The 17,051-nt window shown below is 52.0% G+C and overlaps 6 protein-coding genes across 6 annotated transcripts; 5 read left to right on the top strand and 1 right to left on the bottom strand.

The window, feature by feature from the left end:
• Positions 1 to 841: 841 nt before the first annotated feature.
• On the top strand, positions 842 to 1,773 carry BO79DRAFT_243848 (uncharacterized protein; the record flags this gene model as incomplete). The annotated part of the gene is made up of 2 exons (XM_025685320.1): positions 842 to 962; positions 1,029 to 1,773. The coding sequence occupies 2 exons, from the start codon at positions 842 to 844 to the stop codon at positions 1,736 to 1,738; spliced, it is 831 nt and encodes a 276-aa protein (XP_025542403.1). The 3' UTR covers positions 1,739 to 1,773.
• Positions 1,774 to 3,417: 1,644 nt separating this feature from the next.
• On the top strand, positions 3,418 to 4,676 carry BO79DRAFT_76311 (uncharacterized protein). The gene is made up of 2 exons (XM_025689712.1): positions 3,418 to 4,019; positions 4,077 to 4,676. The coding sequence occupies exons 1-2, from the start codon at positions 3,580 to 3,582 to the stop codon at positions 4,462 to 4,464; spliced, it is 828 nt and encodes a 275-aa protein (XP_025542402.1). The 5' UTR covers positions 3,418 to 3,579; the 3' UTR covers positions 4,465 to 4,676.
• A 995-nt stretch (positions 4,677 to 5,671) lies between these two features.
• BO79DRAFT_168797 (WD40 repeat domain-containing peptidylprolyl isomerase) lies at positions 5,672 to 7,856 on the bottom strand. Its single transcript, XM_025679446.1, has 3 exons — positions 7,774 to 7,856; positions 7,310 to 7,687; positions 5,672 to 7,253 (listed from the first exon to the last, which is right to left on the bottom strand). Exons 1-3 carry the CDS (start codon positions 7,847 to 7,849, stop codon positions 5,818 to 5,820), a joined length of 1,890 nt encoding a protein of 629 aa, XP_025542401.1. The 5' UTR covers positions 7,850 to 7,856; the 3' UTR covers positions 5,672 to 5,817.
• Positions 7,857 to 8,035: 179 nt separating this feature from the next.
• On the top strand, positions 8,036 to 10,059 carry BO79DRAFT_207873 (chaperonin-containing T-complex subunit CCT2). The gene is made up of 4 exons (XM_025682265.1): positions 8,036 to 8,114; positions 8,183 to 8,340; positions 8,415 to 9,789; positions 9,853 to 10,059. The coding sequence occupies exons 1-4, from the start codon at positions 8,112 to 8,114 to the stop codon at positions 9,910 to 9,912; spliced, it is 1,596 nt and encodes a 531-aa protein (XP_025542400.1). The 5' UTR covers positions 8,036 to 8,111; the 3' UTR covers positions 9,913 to 10,059.
• Positions 10,060 to 11,675: 1,616 nt separating this feature from the next.
• Positions 11,676 to 13,438, top strand: BO79DRAFT_168790 (glycoside hydrolase family 76 protein; the record flags this gene model as incomplete). The annotated part of the gene is made up of 3 exons (XM_025679445.1): positions 11,676 to 11,772; positions 11,836 to 12,530; positions 12,595 to 13,438. 3 exons carry the CDS (start codon positions 11,676 to 11,678, stop codon positions 13,189 to 13,191), a joined length of 1,389 nt encoding a protein of 462 aa, XP_025542399.1. The 3' UTR covers positions 13,192 to 13,438.
• A 952-nt stretch (positions 13,439 to 14,390) lies between these two features.
• On the top strand, positions 14,391 to 16,903 carry BO79DRAFT_190534 (uncharacterized protein; the record flags this gene model as incomplete). The annotated part of the gene is made up of 2 exons (XM_025680743.1): positions 14,391 to 15,426; positions 15,592 to 16,903. Coding segments are annotated over exons 1-2 (2,286 nt in total), but the record flags the coding sequence as incomplete, so codon positions are not given.
• Positions 16,904 to 17,051: the final 148 nt, after the last annotated feature.

Here is a 17,051-nt window from a genome sequence, read left to right as displayed (position 1 = left end):
CCAGCTGCGTTCCCCTAGTAAATAGTAGAAGCAGCGGCAGAAACCTACCCCGACCGCCCTATTGACCGCTCAAAGCGGCAGAACCTAGCGAACCTCGCTGCGAAAACCCCGGATTTAAGCGGATTTAAGACATTCCAGTTCTGAGAACACTCACCTGGAATCTGTATGTTTTTTGACCGCTTTTGGGCAGGGTGGCAGAAAATGGTCGCCAGCGAGTTGCCTACATTGGAGTATTAGTGTTGTTGTGGATATCGATGAGCAATATCTATTATTTTGATGGATGGTGTCTATCTGTGTGGTCGAGTTAAATGAATATGGCATGTTGTTGTCCTGTATAGCTTTATTTGTGAGACATTCGTCGTTGTTGACTTTGCTATACTAAGTATCTATAGGACCTAGGGCCTCTCCGTGGTCACAGTATCGTCTAGATACTCTTCTTTTTGATGAAGGATTTCATGCCAGTATGATGGAAGTAATACTACTAGTAAGGAGATTTCACTCTGTTTACCTGATGGTTGTTTTCATCGAAGAAGCGTATTTAATTGTTGCTTGTTGCCCGACCGAAACCAATTTCCTAATTGGCTTGATATCATATGCTTTTGTAGATGAACTAATATCATCAAGTTATGTCGAGATCAGAGCTCTGTATAATCAAATGCAGCCTAGTGCTCTATGCTACTAGACCAAGCTCATCGATCAATGCAACATGTGCGGGGATCATGGCGTGCGCAAGAACCCCGCATGCCACTGCCGACGATCCATCTCTATCTTTCATTCTTGAAATCTCGAAGTCAATCATCGTATCAATCAAGTCGTCCAAAATAGAGCAAATCATCCAGTCATGTCGTCACAAAAAGTCTATCTGGACCATCTACTTCTCCAATTCAGCAAGGAAGAGTTCGAGTGGCCGTCCAAATGGTTGACTGATCACTTTACCATCATTGATGGTGGCACTCATGCGGGTAAGATATCAATTGGCCCATGTTGACTATCGGATAAGATCTTTTGCACATGCTTATACCCGGCAGGTGGTCTTAGTCGCAACAAACTAATCATCTTCCCCGACGGAACTTATCTGGAACTCCTTAACTGGATAGCCAAACCTGAAAATTGGAGGGACCGACCGGGCGATTTTGCGCTTACTTCTTTGGCACCCGTCTCGGCCGAAGATAACCATGACCGTATAGTCAAAGCGCTGGATACCATCTCTGATGATAGCCTGGGGGTGACGTACTCGCAGCCGATCGACGGAGGACGTCAGACACCCAGTGGGGTTGATATTCGTTGGAAGCTACTGAAGGCACGTTATTCCGATACGCAGTCAACTACGCCAGATCTCCATCCTCGAGGCCGCACAGATGCACCCTTCTTCTGCCATGATGTAACGGACAGGGTTCTGCGCGTCCCGTATGATCAGTCTTCTGTCGTTGATCACCCGTCAGGCGCGACAGGGATTGCGGGCATCGAGCTGCTCGTGCCTAAAGATAGACTGCAATCCTATGTGGCCCTTTATACGTGCATAGTGGGAGCATCCCCGCGCTTGTCCACTACCGAAGCGGAGTTCGAGCTCAAAGCGCCGGGTTCCCTAGATTTCTCCGGGGTTCTTCGCATTCGGGCTGCAACGTCGGAAAATGATGATCAATATCTGCGGGAGAAAGGGATTGGCATTTCATCTCTGATAATCCGATCGAAAGCTATCGGGGATTTTCGATTTCCTGTATCAGATTATCTGCATTGAGGTGCTCGTGCTAACCCGTATGTACCAATGCAATGTTGCAACCTGTGCCGTAAGGTATTAGTCGAAGAGATGGATTATCAACCGATGTATCACTGTACTGCAGTCGCAGATATCAGTGCGTTGTAGCGAAATCATGATGTATGCGCATTGCCTGTATCTGATAACTTCATGAGGTCCTAGTAGGCCATAAGTAGTCCTAGATGCTCTTGCCAAATGTTCCAGAAACAGGCAGATGCCTGATCGAGCAAGGGATCTGTCATCCTGGCTTTTCCGACCGTATAATGATCTTTTTATAGGTCGCAGATCGATCAGGAGGTACATGGCCCTTGCTTATCATTTCCGCATTAGTAGAAATTGTTCTGGCATGCTAAAATGCCCGCGGGGCATCTGCTTGGAGTCAGCTGTGTTGCTCACCGCTGGAGTGGTCACTGGGATGAGCTCGTTCAGCTGCTTCAGCGCATGCTGCGGAGTCGTATCGCTAAAGGTAGCCGTACTTCTACTCCTATCTGCACCGGGTGAGCCACACTGGGACAGGTCCTGGTGGCGTCATGGACACATTCCTCCCTGCCCCTGGAATGACCGATCAGCCCGGGGATGAAGGAGATCGGTTCCATCCGGCATCCAGAGCGATCCGTGGATCCACGGCTTTTAAACTCAAATCAGAGGAATGTGTCAAACGATATCAACAATGTAAACTTAGAATTCATGTCAAGTAGATGTTAGATTGTTGAGTGGTGAGCAAATCGACCGATAGATCGAGGCCGAGTTCAGAGATTCATCAGTCATCCAAGGAGGCGACTGAAGTCAATAACTCTGAGACAATTCCCCAGGATTACACCCTCGCAATAACCCTGGATGTGAAGGTATCACGGCACCGTTGCATTGTGGGGCTTGGAACCAGGCGCCCCAGATTATTGGGAATAGTGTGCTGCAGAAGATACCCACAGGTCAGTTTGACAGGGCAACAGCCACGGATTCGGGACGACGCATGCGGCGAGGGTTGAGGGGGGAAAGACTGAAAGGGTCCGCGGAAAGCAGGAAGATGTAACGAGGGAGTGTTAGGGAGATGGGGACAAGTGGATCCCAGTTGCAGGGTGTTGAGATTTGAGGATGATGAAGATGAAGATCTGGGAAAGTAACAGACTACAGAATAGAGTCAAGAGGGGGCCAAGAAAAGAAGAAAAGAATGAGATGCGATGGGGCGCAAATCAGCGAGAAAGGCGTTCAGGGTCCAGACTGCGCGGCCATAGATTAAAATAACCGGCAACTAAACTGGAGGAGGAAAAGAGCATCAGCACGACTTCGTAAAGGACTCCATTCTTACGCAAACCTGGACTTCGGGCGCAAATGAATTTTCGGCGCTACGCAGTGGGCCTAACCAGGGCGAAGCAGGACTAAGCAGGACTAACCCCCAAGGCAGTAAGCATCATCCGCCCGTGTCTCCTCCGGCCGCAACCGGCCAGGCAATCCTTCCTCACTCAATCTTCCTGTCTCCTCTTCCTGCCCTCCTTTCATAATAATTATTCTATCGTTTCCTTATCCTATCTGGCCCTTTTCGCTCCCTCGCCTATTCCCGCTGTTGTCGAGGGCATCTCATCGGTCCATCGATCCCGTCACTCGTTCGACTCGGTCTCCCACCACTACCACCACTCTCAACTGCCACCTTCGCTACGCCCGTCCATCGCCAACCATTATATTCTTTCCCTTCCCGCCACCACTACCACTCACTCGCCTTGAACTAGATCATTATCGTCATATCATGGTGGGCACCTCCCAGTGAACGATTTCTCTCCCCCCCGACGGTCCCCACCGCCCTCCTTTCAGCCGCAAGATACCTCGTCATGGCACGTTGGCCCCGGGCCTTGACCCTCAGCCATGCTGCCAGTTCGACCTCGACCATGCTCTTCTATATCTCCTTGATCTCCATCGCTCTCTCGACCGTCGCTCGCGCTCACACAGTCTCCCTTCTCCCATCTGCCGCCTCGTCCGACTTCCCCTCATGTGCTTTGACCTGCTCGGTCTTAAAGGAGGCCCAGAATGAGTGTGTGCCTCCCGTCGCCGCCCAGACCGATCATGCGACCTACGTCTCGTGCTTCTGCCAGTCAGCTCTGCTCGACCAGATCCATTTTCCGACTGGGATCTGCACAGAAAGCTGCCCCAGTGCGTCGGATCGTGCGTTGATCCGGACATGGTATGACGAATTTTGCTCGTCCGAGGACACCCTCGCCGCAAGAGACACCACTACCTCCATTTTCGCGAGAGATGCGCGCTCCCAGACCTGGTAGGTAGCCCCCGCCCCAGTGACCACCTGGACCGGCGCAAATGTTAACATACCTAGGTGGACCACCCACTACCAGTGGGTGATCATGGTTATTGTCCTGGTGGTCGCGTTTTCCGTCATCACCGTCGTGGGCGTCTGGCTCAAGCGTCGCCATGACCGAAAATACCCTGGCCTCTACCACGCTACCAACACGGCAGGAACGGATAGCGCACTGTTGGCAGCCCGTCAGCAGGACAACAGTCCCTCACCTCAACCGGGACCTCCCCCACAGGGCTCGTTCAGACCCGGCCGATTCGATCCCACGTTAAACTCCGAGTCGATTGCCAGCAGTTCGCGCACCAATATCACCGCTCCGACGACCCGGCCCGCTCGAAGTTCGTCGCGTCTACAGAAGGCCCAGCCAGTCCCGGAGGGCGATATCGAAATTCGCGAAGTTCACCGGTGATCTCCGTGCATGATTACGGTTTCTTTCTTTTTGTTGTTTGCTTTTTCTCTTTTACTTCAAGTGTCAATCTTTTCCTACTTTGAGAGCGGGAGAAATGCGCCGTTCACAGCTTTAGTACCGGCATGACGTGGGTAAATCCAGTCGGGAAACAAATCCGCGCAGCTCGCGAAACAAACTTGCATATACCTGGCGTTCACGTGTTTGTGGGGTTCAACTGGGAAACTCATGTCCAGTTTCAGTCCGATTCCCTATCGTCCCACCCTTACACATCTTTTCTTCTTCGTCGTCTTTTGACTCTCTGCCTCACCTGCTCCGAATGATTGTGCATAAATATGGTTCAGGTTTTCATTTGGCTGTGGTTACTTTGACTCTTGTGATCGAATATAGTCCTTTCCGTTGCTCGCTTTCTTTGATGCATCGATTTTATACTCCTATACTCGGAGCATGACCAGGATCGAATATATATATATGACTGATTTGTAAGATTCTTATTTTGATCGAGCAGGGAATGCACCTACCAAAGCAATAACCAAATTCAATGAGAACAAAAAGTGACACAAATATACTGTTTTCAAAGTGCCTTAGGGTCAATATTGCAATCTGCCAATACATCACTATCTTCATTTCAGGGTCAAACTACTACTTACTCTGAAAACTAGTACTAATATGACATAAACTTATATTTCTAAATACTAATTCATTAAACCCTTAGTCTAACCCAAAAATAGTGCAATAATAGGGAATACTATCGGATATCTCACAAACGAACTACCAATGCTTCTAATGCATTTTTGTCATAACTGACAATAACCTTAACTCAATAATAAATCACTGGCATCAGCAACTTCCCAAATGATTCCGTCGCACGGGGATAGTACTAGTAGTACTTTCTCCTTCATTTGTTTCTCCTATGGAGCACTACTTATACACTATATTGATCATCATGGAACGGACACTGGAATATCAAGTGTACTTACTTATACTATCAACCCACTCAATGGTCATAAAGGTTCCCAGCAATACATGATATAAATCATACGATGTCTAGATGGTCGTTAAGGGCCGTCGTCTTTTACAATCATTCTTGTAACTATGAATTGTCATCAGAGCATTCCACCCAGGACTTTCGTAACTGCCGTGGCTCGAATAGTATACTCGAGAGGACATTCTTCATGTCACTAGATGGATACAGCATCGTTTTTCAGTACTGACTTCAATGATATACTTTGAGTGCTAATTTACAGGGTAGTAATATAGTATAGAAAAAGGTGGTAAATAAAAACGCAAAGCATCGCTGAACCCATGAGACAAGAACCAATATACCAAACCAAACCACACAATAAGAACAACCCCCTACGTAACCGTTATACTGACGATCTTGATATCCTGTTCCGGCTTCTCCTTGAACGTCTTGGTATTCTCAATCTTATGCACGACATCCAAGCCCTGCACTGCACGGCCAAACACCGTATGTTTCCCGTCCAACCAGGGCGTCTTCTCCGTCGTGATGAAGAACTGACTTCCGTTGGTGTTGGGGCCCGCATTGGCCATGGACAATGTATACGCTTTATCGTGTTTCAGACTGGAGAATTCGTCCTCGAACTCGCCGCCCCAGATGGATTCACCGCCTGTGCCGTCTCCTAGCGGATCACCACCTTGGATCATGAACTTGCGGATGACACGGTGGAAGATGGTGTTGTTGTAGTAGCCGTTGCGGGCATGGGTGGTGAAGTTCTCGACGGCTTTAGGAGCAGCGGAGGGGTAGAGGCGGAGGTGGATGTCGCCCATGGTGGTGTGCAGGATGGCGGAGGTGCCCAGCTCGGCGGCCTTGGGAGCGGCGGCTTCACGGCCGGAGGCGGCTTCGCGCGGCCGTTCGTTTTGAATGTCGCGGTTTGATTTGGAGATTTCGGTGTCGTTCGTGAATAGGTAGAAGCGGACCTTGGCGAATCCTGTGCTGACGAGGATCGGATCGCGTTCTTCGGCTTCTTGGAGGAGTGGGTTGGCACTGGCGGCCATGGATACGGTCACGACGCCCTTCTTTTGCGGTTGGCCTTGGTACATGGCGAGGTTGAGGGAACGGAAGGGCTCCTCTTTGGCATAGACGCGGACGACGCGGTTGGTGTAGGTGTTGATGCATTTAATGCCGTAGAGGGAGCCGTAGAGGATGAAGTGGCCGGATTCGTCGAAGAGGACATTGATCTTGGGCTTGGTGATGGGGTTCTCGAGTTCCCGTTCTACGGCAAGTCGGCGGCCGAATTCGAGCTCGTCGAGCTGGTAGATGGCTGTGCCAGCTTGTTGCATTGCAGTGATCGTGGTCAGCGATTCGTCGTACTTGCGGTAGAGTTTGCCCGTGGCAAAGTCGAAGACGCGGACTTGACGGTCCGGGAAGGAGACGGCCGCGAATTGTTGGCCGGACGGGGAGATGCACAGCGACGCTGGGACTGACTTGGCCTTTCGGAACTCGAAGAGGTTGGTAGAGGACTTAAGCTCGAAGACATTGTCGGGTTTCTCGAAGGAGCCGTCGCCCGCTCGCCAGTACTCAATCATACCGGTGTCGTCGGCGGAGATGACACAATCGTAGGCGTCGTTGAAGGCAATGGCGGCCACAGGACTGCGGTGGATCGATTTGACGGTGTGCAGAGGGGTCTGGTTTTCACCACGGCCATCGAAGACCTGGATCATGCTGCTTTCTTCGTCTGTGACGGCCAGCAAAGGCAGTGAGGCGCCCCGACGATGGACCCAGCATACGCAACGCGGCGTGAATTCGAGGGTGAGCATGGCAAGAAGGTCTGCAATAGGGTTAGTATAACCGGTCGCGGCAACATCAAAGAGTTTATATGCATACCAAAGGTGATCACATCAAAGATTTTGACCGTCTTGTCTGCTCCGGTCGTCGCAAAGCTTCTTCCATCGGCGCTGACGCTGACGCTCTTGATCTCCGAAGTGTGAGCGCGGAACTCCTTCACGAACTCGACACCGACTGCCATCTTCTTCCAAAACTTGACAAAGCCATCAATGGACGAGGTTATGAGGAAATCGGTATGCGGAGTCACGGTAACGAAGGACAATTGGTCCTTGTGCATGAGAGACTTGGAGTACCGCGGCGACGCGGGCAGCGCGTTTACGTAGACCTTCTCGAAAGGGAGCTTGCGACGCTTCTTTTTCGGTGCATCAGCGGTAGGGAGGGCCGGTCCGAAGTCATCGTCGGAAGATGAGTCGTCTCCTAGAAGAGCTGGTCAGTAGCTATTCAACTGCGCATCTTCTCTTCATGGTAGCTCGTAGGAGCTGGTCCGACAATCGGGGACGTACCATTCTCGTCGCTGCCATCCACGGCGGAATGGGGGCGCTTGTTGGTCGCCAGCTTTTGTTCCTCCTCTGCAGGCATTTTAGAAAGAATAAAAGGCAATTTAAGAGTAAATAAAGGGATGAGCAAGATAGCAGCGCTGGTCAAGAGACGATGGAGGAGCAAGGCCGGGCGGTCTGCCACCGCCGGCGGAGCTCGGGCCACATCGCGAACTTTTCTGGTTGTCCCGCATTGGTTGGCCTCGCCGTCTCTGAGTCCTCACCGTCCAGGAGAAGCATCCCCCCCTGAGCTGCCAGTCTTTTCCCCCGACGGTAGCCCATCCTTTCATCCACATTTAGTCACCATGGTATGTTGTTTATGATGTCCTTGCCCTTTTTACGTCGCCTTTTAAGTAAATACTGACCGCCCCTCAAGGCGTCCTTCGCCAATCCCACGCAGATCTTTGCGGACGATGTCATCGAAGAGAAGGGTGAGAATGCTCGTTTGTCCGCCTTCGTCGGTGCCATCGCCGTCGGAGACCTGGTGAAGAGCACCCTTGGTCCCAAGGGAATGGACAAGATCCTCCAGTCAGCGTATGTGGGATAATCCGTGAAGCTAAGCGGGGTTGCACCCCACGAGCACCACACTGATGTTATGGCTGATCTAGGTCGACCGGAGATATCCTCGTTACGAATGACGGTGCTACAATTCTCAAGTCAATTGCTCTCGACAACGCTGCGGCCAAGGTTTTGGTCAACATCTCGAAGGTGCAGGATGACGAAGTCGGTGACGGCACCACCTCCGTGACCGTGTTGGCTGCGGAGTTGCTGCGGGAGGCTGAGAAGCTCGTCAACCGCAAGATCCACCCCCAGACCATCATCGAGGGATACCGGATAGCTAGCAAGGCGGCTCTGGAGGCTTTGGAGAAGGCGGCTGTTGACCGTAGTGCCGATATGGAGTCGTTCCGCAAAGACCTTCATGCCATCGCTCGTACCACCCTCAGTTCAAAGGTCCTGGCCCAGGACCGTGACCAGTTCGCTGCCCTCGCTTGTGACGCCGTCCTCCGTCTCCGTGGCTCGACCGACCTGAGCCACATTCAGATCATCAAGAAGGCCGGTGGCAAGCTTAGCGACTCCTACCTCGATGAGGGTTTCATCCTCGACAAGAAGATCGGTGTGAACCAGCCCAAGCGCTTGGAGAACGCCAAGATTCTGGTCGCCAACACGGCCATGGACACAGACAAGGTGAAGATCTTTGGTGCACGGGTGAAGGTCGAGTCGACAGGCAAGCTGGCGGATCTCGAGAAGGCGGAGCGCGAGAAGATGAAGGCCAAGGTTGAGCGGATCAAGGCTCACGGAATCAACTGCTTCGTCAACCGTCAACTCATCTACAACTGGCCCGAACAGCTGTTCACCGAGGCTGGCATCATGTCCATCGAGCACGCCGACTTCGATGGTGTTGAGCGCTTGGCCCTGGTCACTGGCGGTGAGATCGCCTCGACATTCGACCACCCCGAACAGGTCAAGCTGGGTCAGTGCGATGTTATCGAGGAGGTCATCATTGGCGAGGATACGCTCATCAAGTTCTCGGGCGTGGCTGCCGGTCAGGCATGCACCATTGTGCTCCGTGGTGCCACGGAGCAGCTGCTCGACGAAGCCGAGCGCTCTCTCCACGACGCTCTGGCCGTGCTCTCTCAGACTGTCAAGGACCCCCGGGTGACCCTGGGTGGTGGCTGTGCCGAGATGGTGATGTCCAAGGCCGTTGAGCAGGCCGCTCAGAACACGACCGGCAAGAAGCAGCTGGCCGTGGACGCGTTTGCGTACGCTCTCAAGCAGCTCCCTACCATTCTGGCAGACAACGCTGGTCTGGACTCCAGCGACCTGGTGACGCGACTACGACAGGCGATCAACAACGGCATGACCAGCTCCGGACTGGATCTGCTCACCCCGGGCGGTGGCATTGCTGACATGCGCGAGTTGGGTGTTGTGGAGAGCTACAAGCTGAAGAAGGCGGTAGTGTCCTCCGCGTCGGAGGCTGCAGAGGTAAGATGCTTTCCCCGAATCTATCTAGCAAAGTCGATTATACTGAGACTAACCACCTTACAGCTTCTCCTGCGTGTCGACAACATCATCCGGGCTGCGCCTCGTAGACGTGAGCGTATGTAAGGGACGAGGGAGATGTCAAGTAAATATCCAATATCCAATCTTATGTGAGCGTGGAAAATAATGTGAACTTGATTCGAACCCGCCAGAGATGATTTAGGTGGATGACATCCACTATGTGCTTTATCGGGAGCGTAATTACAATGCTATAGACCATTCGATGAAAAAAAGCATCTGACGAATGACTTTGGAACATGCTTATGTTTCTTTTTTCTTTTACGTAGGCGATGACACTCGTGCTGCCTCTCGCTGCCTTCACGTCATGATCAGGTATGATCTGCTTACCATCGATTGGGGGCTGCGTAAGAGTGTCCATGAACCTACGCTGTGTAGTAATTGCAGCACTCTGATCATCACAGACACGGGAGTTTAGAGCTGGTGCGATGTGGGTCGAAGGAGTGTTCCTGCCGCCGACCAGCCATCATTTGATGTGGTACAACATATGCCCTCAAGTATGACGAACTCATGTTTATCCCAGCTCTTCCTTCAGATACAGGGACAAGGCACCCCTCGAGTAGCAGTAGGCAGAAACACAATGGAAGTAGGACAGCACCAATCGAAATTACTACAACTACTAGTCCTCTGCTATTATAGACAAAATAGATATCCTGTAGGTAAAATTGCCCCAAATGTACGAGGGCATGGGAAAATTGTAGCTACACCCGGTCATCGTGACAATTACTAACTAATTAGTTAATTAGACAATGATGGCTGTGTCAGAGCACCATCTGCGCCAAGGATGATAAGCGGTCGAGGATCCAAAATCAAAGGTGGTTGTGCGCACCAAAAATTTCCTGGCCGATCATTCCCAGCAGCCAAGACTGACACGGGCGATTTCCTATATTTAGTGAGCGTTTTTAATGTTGTGGGGGAGGGACAGCCTGACTGTGAGTTAGTACTTATTTCTCCGAATATGTGCATTTGAGACAAAGGGTGTGTGGTGGTCGGTCGCATGTGCCATTAGTGATATATAGCATGTATAATTTTAATTATTTTCTTATCGCTCGAATACTGTCCTGTCTATAATTTTATAAGGCTGCTTCTGTCTCCTCGTTAAGACAAGATTATTCTGTTAGCGTCCAGTGAAGTATTCCGCGGGGCGATCGATGGGGCACGCCCCCGCAAGAACGGGCCAGTCAGGATCCCCCGCGGCAAGCCATTGCGCGTTCGGCGGCCCTCCCAAGGCACCACAAGCAACTGCTGGACCCTGAAGCTAAAGCCCGAAAGTTTAGTAAGTAACTCCAGTTCCCAGGGTCCAACAGAGTCACAGACAGTGCGCCGGACTAAGCTAGTAGTTCTTCGGGTCCCTGAACATGGGATGGATGGAATACGACCCCATGGCTCATAGCGGAAGGGGTTACGATCCACTGCTACTACATTTCGTGATTTTATTACCACCCTCCCACTCCGGTACCACCCCCCCCAGTGACCTGATGCCGTCACTGCAGTCTCACCACTACAAGCTGGTCCTGTACCACTCGTTCTTCTTCTCCCATCGTTTGTCATTTTGACTGCTTTGACTGGTCTAGTCAAGATCTCTCAAGCTCTGTCAGCACTTGCTTAGAATCTTTTCGCTCGTTTGGATCCCCAGTCGCAAGGCTAGACGTGGTTGATCCCCTCATTCCTCTCCTTCCCCCTCCCTTCCGCATTCCGCTCACCACGTTCCGTCTTCGTCAACGGAGATTTTTTTCATCACTTCATCCGCGTCTTGATGCTGCTGTCTTCTTCGTCCTTCACTTGAAGTTTCGCATCTGTGGCTATTGACGATGGTTGTGCCCGGCTGGATATGGGCGGTCTTTCTGACCATATTTGTCTTCTTTCAGAGAACAGTGACTGCTCTGCAGCTGGACATTAACGATGAACGTAAGTAGTTCGACTTGTGCAGAATGCACCCAGGTGCAGAAACTAATCATTGCGCAACGGTAGAATCCATCAAAGATGCCGCCAGAACAACGGCCTTCAACATGATGAGCTACTATCATGGCAACGAATCAGGTCAAACACCAGGAAAGCTGCCCGATACCTGGTGGGAAGGTGGTGCTATGTTCATGACATTGATTCAGTATTGGTATTGGACTGGCGACTCCTCTTACAATGAAGTTACCACTCAGGGTATGCTCTGGCAGAAGGGCGACAATGACTACTTCCCAGCCAACGATAGTAATTATCTGGGTAATGACGACCAAGTCTTTTGGGGCCTAGCTGCCATGACGGCTGCAGAACTAAACTACCCCGAACAAGATGGCCAGCCGTCATGGCTGTCGCTCGCCCAAGGTGTCTTCAACACTCAGGTCCCCCGATGGGATACTTCCAGCTGCCAGGGTGGACTGCGTTGGCAGATTTGGCCCTACCAGGCTGGTTATACCACCAAGAACGCCATCTCGAACGGAGGTCTGTTTCAGTTAGCCGCTCGTCTGGGACGTTACACCAATAATGATACATACACCGACTGGGCGGAAAAGATCTGGGACTGGAGTGCAACAACACCTCTGCTGCAGACGGAAGACTGGTACATTGCCGACACGACCACTACAGAGGCAAACTGTAAGGATCACGGTGATATACAATGGACGTACAATTATGGAACCTACCTCAGCGGCGCCGCATACATGTACAATCTGGTCAGTGCTATTGCCTTTGATCTTTGCTTCGATCTTTTCTTTGATCAATGCTAATTGATTCTAGACAAACGGCGCCGACAAGTGGAAGAAAGGTCTCGACGGTCTGCTGGCAAGTACCTTCTCAAGGTTCTTCCCGAAGGAATACGGCAGTAATGTTATGTCCGAGGTTTCCTGCGAGCCTAACATGATGTGCGATCGGAATCAGGACTGCTTCAAGGGCTTCTTGTCCTCCTGGCTTACCTTTACTACAACCATTGCGCCCTATACTAGCGATCAGATTATTCCGAAGATCCAACAATCTGCCCTGGCAGCGGCGAAGCAATGCTCGGGAGGCGACTCTGGTACCCAGTGCGGGCGGCGGTGGTACCAAGCGCAGTGGGATGGCGAGACATCGCTTGAGACTGATATGAGTGCTCTAAGTGTTTTCTCGTCAAATATGATCACGCATCGGCAAAGCCAAGGTGGCCAATCCCAGGGACCATTGACATCGGACACTGGCGGTACCAGTCAAAGCAACCCTAATGCAGGAACCGGTCCAACGGATGCACCTAATAAGCTGCCTGATATCACAACTGGAGATCGTGCAGGTGCATCTATCCTTACCGTTCTTTTTGTTGGAGGCTGGGCTGGTGCTATTACCTGGCTGGTCTATGGAGGTTGAGCGACATTCGAGATCTTCACTTTTCACTATGTACATAATCTGCTTCATTGAGGCAGAGACGGCTCTGTCGCTGTTGTTCTTTTCTCTGCGATTTGCTGGTTTGGGTCTTCTTCTGGGTTTGGCTTATTGCGCATCGCGGCCTTGTATTAAAATTTGTGTAGTGTCTTGGAGTTTTTGGCTTGGAGGGATATTGGAGTTGTGGTGTTTGGAGCGAGTCAAGCTCCGCAGCCGGAGGACTCGACTTTGGGATAGCTATTGAATAACAGACTTGCTTCTAGCTTTGGTTTTGCTTTTTATATGAGACGGAGTCCGTCTCACCGAGCGATAGCAGTTTTTCACGCCAATGTCTATCGGCGCGACCCCAACTTGACTCGTCAATCCGCTCTCTATAGCCTGTAACTATAGCATTTCCCAATCCGGTTAAGACCAGCCACGCCGCCCTAATCTGGAAAGCGGTCAGACGCGCTGCAGGCTCCACGGCGGGCGAGCCAATAAGGCGGTGTCGAGGCGACAATATTCATCAGATAGAGCGATAGATTCACTTCTTCTGGCAGCAGCAGGAAGGGGACCACAAAACACCTGTCAATCCCCTGGCCCATGGTCCAAGGTCGGTGTTACTCGCTGACACTTACCGTCCCGCCATTCAATTCCACCTTCTCACCTCCAGACCTCCCTCTACAGCTTCATCTCCCTTCCCCATCCATCCCGCCATCCAAATACGATTTATCATATAACTGATCACTACACCACGCTTTACTTGCTGCACGGATAATGCTCATTGCAGCTTCCCCTGCTGCTGCTACTTCAACCGCTTGACACACACCGATTGCGCGCATCCCATCCTTCCTCCGCCGATATGGTCTTCCTACGTCTTCGAGTCAAGGTCTACCCGCGCGAGCAGGTTGCGCCTACGCCATCCTTTTCCTTCCGCTCGATCCTCGGTGATCGCGATCGCGATCGCGATGACGCCAGCCGCAGTGCTAATGGCTCGGGCGGTGGTAAACCCGTGGCATTTCTGCTTGTACTTGAGAAGCCCGAGGATATTACGCTGGGTGGACTGGCTGGGTTGATTCAGGATAAGTGGAGGAAGTTGAGACCTAATGCGGAGTAAGTGCATGACTCTCTGGCTTGTCTACTCTGTCGTGCTTGGGATGAGTTACGTGTACTACAGACGGATTGGCTAAATCGCGTCATGTTAGACCTCTGGACATTAAGAAACTCCTCGACGACGATCATGAATCCGATGACCTCGATGCCGATATGACTGTCGCGGAAGTGTTTGTCGATAACGGTAGAGCACGCCAAGATATGTCCGACCAGCGGGGTACCGTTCGTGTGATACAGAAGCCTGGTCAATATGCCCCTGTGCGGTTCCCCTCCGTCACCCAGGACTGGGATGCCGCTGCGCAGAACTTTGAGCGCCAGATCCAGGTCAAGAAGGAGGCTGTTAAGAAGGCGATGGATCAGATTCCGACCATCCATGAAGAGGAGGGTAATGAGTATTCGAATGCTGGCTCTGCTAGTGCACGGTCGTCTGCGTGGAGTCCCTATGAGAACCGTCGGTCAGAAATCCCCGTTTCGTCTGTCGAAAAGGATGAAGTTCCAGGCTCGCCTGCGCCTTGGGAGAAGAAGCCGGTACTGCATGAAGAGGATTCTCAGAATCAGGTTGGCAGCAGTATTGCAGCTACACCTTTGCATAAGCGTATGCAGAGCCAGGAATTAGGGGATTCCCCATCGCACACCCCGACGCCTGAAGAGCGCACTGCATCTAGACACAGTTCCTCGCAAGGATCTGCAAAACAGCAGGTGAAGCCCGCAACGGAAGGGCAAGCTAATAGCTCGCATGAAATGGAAAGTATTGATGGATCTCTGTCGCCGTTGAGTACTCGGAAACCACTCCAACGTCGACAAGTACCTGAAACCCAGCCGCCAGCCCCGGTCGTTAATGTTGACAGTGAGAGCGAGAGCGAGAGCGAGAGCGAGAGTGAAGACGAGACAGGAGACGAAAATGACGAGAACATGTCTCCCCCATCTGCTCAGAAGAACAAGCTCCAGAACGGCGATGTCGATATGCACGATACGGTGGAACCTACGCAGGAACAGCCGCAGTCCAGCTCGCGCAAGAGGAAGTTGAGCCAGGACGACTTCGAACCGAGCAAGGAGCCCCGCCTTTCTGAGCCAGGAAGCACACATGATACCCCCAAGGGCAACAAGCACGGCACGGTGACAGTTGAGGTGAGTCCGTATACTCCGAGCAAGCGCGCGCGAACCCCATCAATTGGATTTAGCCCCCGCCGAAGCTTTTTAATGCGTGCCCCATCCGCGCCCCCAAAACATGGTCTAGGCTTGGGAATCACAAAAAGCCCTCCTAACAAACGACTTACACGCTGTTTGATCCAGGACTCGGCCATCCCCCAACCCGACTTTTTGGCCCCTAATGGTACCCCGGAGATCCCCAGCAGCGCCCCTACTATTCGCCGTGGCTCAGTATCGCTTGCCCCATACTCGACGCCGTCGAAGGCCCAGGCCCCCCTTGACAAGGTCAAAAACTTGCACTCCGCCTTGCGCAAGAGCTCCCCTGCTGAACGACCATCCGAGCGCCGATCAGTATCGTTCGCCGAATCCGACGAGGTAGTATTTGCTGGGTCTCAACCAGTGCCAAAGTCGAACCCTCAGAGTACCTCGAAAGCTCACGCCAAGGGTTCAGACGCCAACCGGAGGACATCCGATCCAAGCTCTATGGTCTTCCCTGCTTCTGTGCCCAAAGAGCGGCTGGACCAGCTCTTGGAAGAAGCAAACAGGAAAATCGAGCAGGATAAGCAATACGAAGAGGAGTTGCAGGCTAAATTACAGACCGCACGCCAGCAGAAAGGCAGTGCTGCGTATATCCGCAAGCTACAGGAACTGTCGGACGCATGGACGGCTCTCAAGAAGGCCGAAAAGCACCAAAAGACGAAAACGGTAGCTCAGCGTAAGTTCGACTCGCTTCAGAAAGAGGTCCACAAGCTCGAGGCTGCGCAGAAATCAAAGACAGCTTCTGCCACACCGCAGAAGAAACAGCAGTCTACGACACCACGCTCTCAGCCCGCTGATGCCGCCAGATTGCCGACGCCGCATGACACGAAAGCTGCGAATGGCACCAAATCTCCAGCTTCGGAAAGCCGTGCTCAGCCTCAGAAGTCTTCTCCTATGCAAATGCGGACCAGATCAGCTAGCAAGGTGGACACTTCCCCGAAGATTGCAAGCGAGCCTCAGAGCTCTCTAGTTTCAGACAACCTGGACCTGCCGCCCATGAGCAGAACCGTTCACAGAGCCGGCTCTTCCAAACCAGATGGAACACCAGCCCGTGCAAGCACGGTGAAATCGCCCGAGAAGGCTCCTAAGCCGTCCCCGCAGGCACCGATCGAGCTGTCGTCTGATTCAGAAGAGTCTGAGGAATCCGAATCCGAATCAGAGTCGGAGTCGGAGTCCGAGGATGAGGAAGAGAAGAAGCCTGCGATCCGTCAAACAGCCTCTTCACCAGTGAAAGGCAACACCGCAACACCCACTCAAGTTTCAGCCTCGCAACCAGCTCCGTCACAGACATGGGCACGTCCTTCAAGTGCGACGCGCACAACGCGCACGACGCTAAAGTCATTGATCCAGAACCAGAAGAAGGAGCTGGAAGCGAAAACGCAGCCGAAACGGGCGGCAAACTCGCTGCCACAGAAGCGAAGCGTGTACTCGCCGCCGTCAGATGATGACAGCGATAGTGAAAGCGAGAGCGAGAGTAGCAGCAGCGACAGCGACAGTGATTAAACATACCTTTCTCATTCGACCTCTACATTAAAATTATGATTTTTCCGGGTGGTTGTATCATC

This window comes from Aspergillus costaricaensis, assembly GCF_003184835.1.
Source record: "Aspergillus costaricaensis CBS 115574 unplaced genomic scaffold BO79scaffold_7, whole genome shotgun sequence".
NCBI lineage: Eukaryota > Fungi > Ascomycota > Eurotiomycetes > Eurotiales > Aspergillaceae > Aspergillus > Aspergillus costaricensis.
This window is presented reverse-complemented; position numbering and strand designations above follow the sequence as displayed.

Coding starts and splice junctions, on each gene's coding strand:
- BO79DRAFT_168797 (XM_025679446.1), bottom strand. CDS start 7,849: ATGCCTGCAGAGGAGGAACAAAAGCTGGCGACCAACAAGCGCCCCCAT. Junction 7,688..7,773: donor GGATGGCAGCGACGAGAATG/GTACGTCCCCGA, acceptor CAGCTCTTCTAG/GAGACGACTCATCTTCCGAC. Junction 7,254..7,309: donor CTTTGATGTGATCACCTTTG/GTATGCATATAA, acceptor ACCCTATTGCAG/ACCTTCTTGCCATGCTCACC.
- BO79DRAFT_207873 (XM_025682265.1), top strand. Junction 8,341..8,414: donor GACAAGATCCTCCAGTCAGC/GTATGTGGGATA, acceptor TGGCTGATCTAG/GTCGACCGGAGATATCCTCG. Junction 9,790..9,852: donor CCGCGTCGGAGGCTGCAGAG/GTAAGATGCTTT, acceptor ACCACCTTACAG/CTTCTCCTGCGTGTCGACAA.
- BO79DRAFT_76311 (XM_025689712.1), top strand. CDS start 3,580: ATGGCACGTTGGCCCCGGGCCTTGACCCTCAGCCATGCTGCCAGTTCG. Junction 4,020..4,076: donor GATGCGCGCTCCCAGACCTG/GTAGGTAGCCCC, acceptor TAACATACCTAG/GTGGACCACCCACTACCAGT.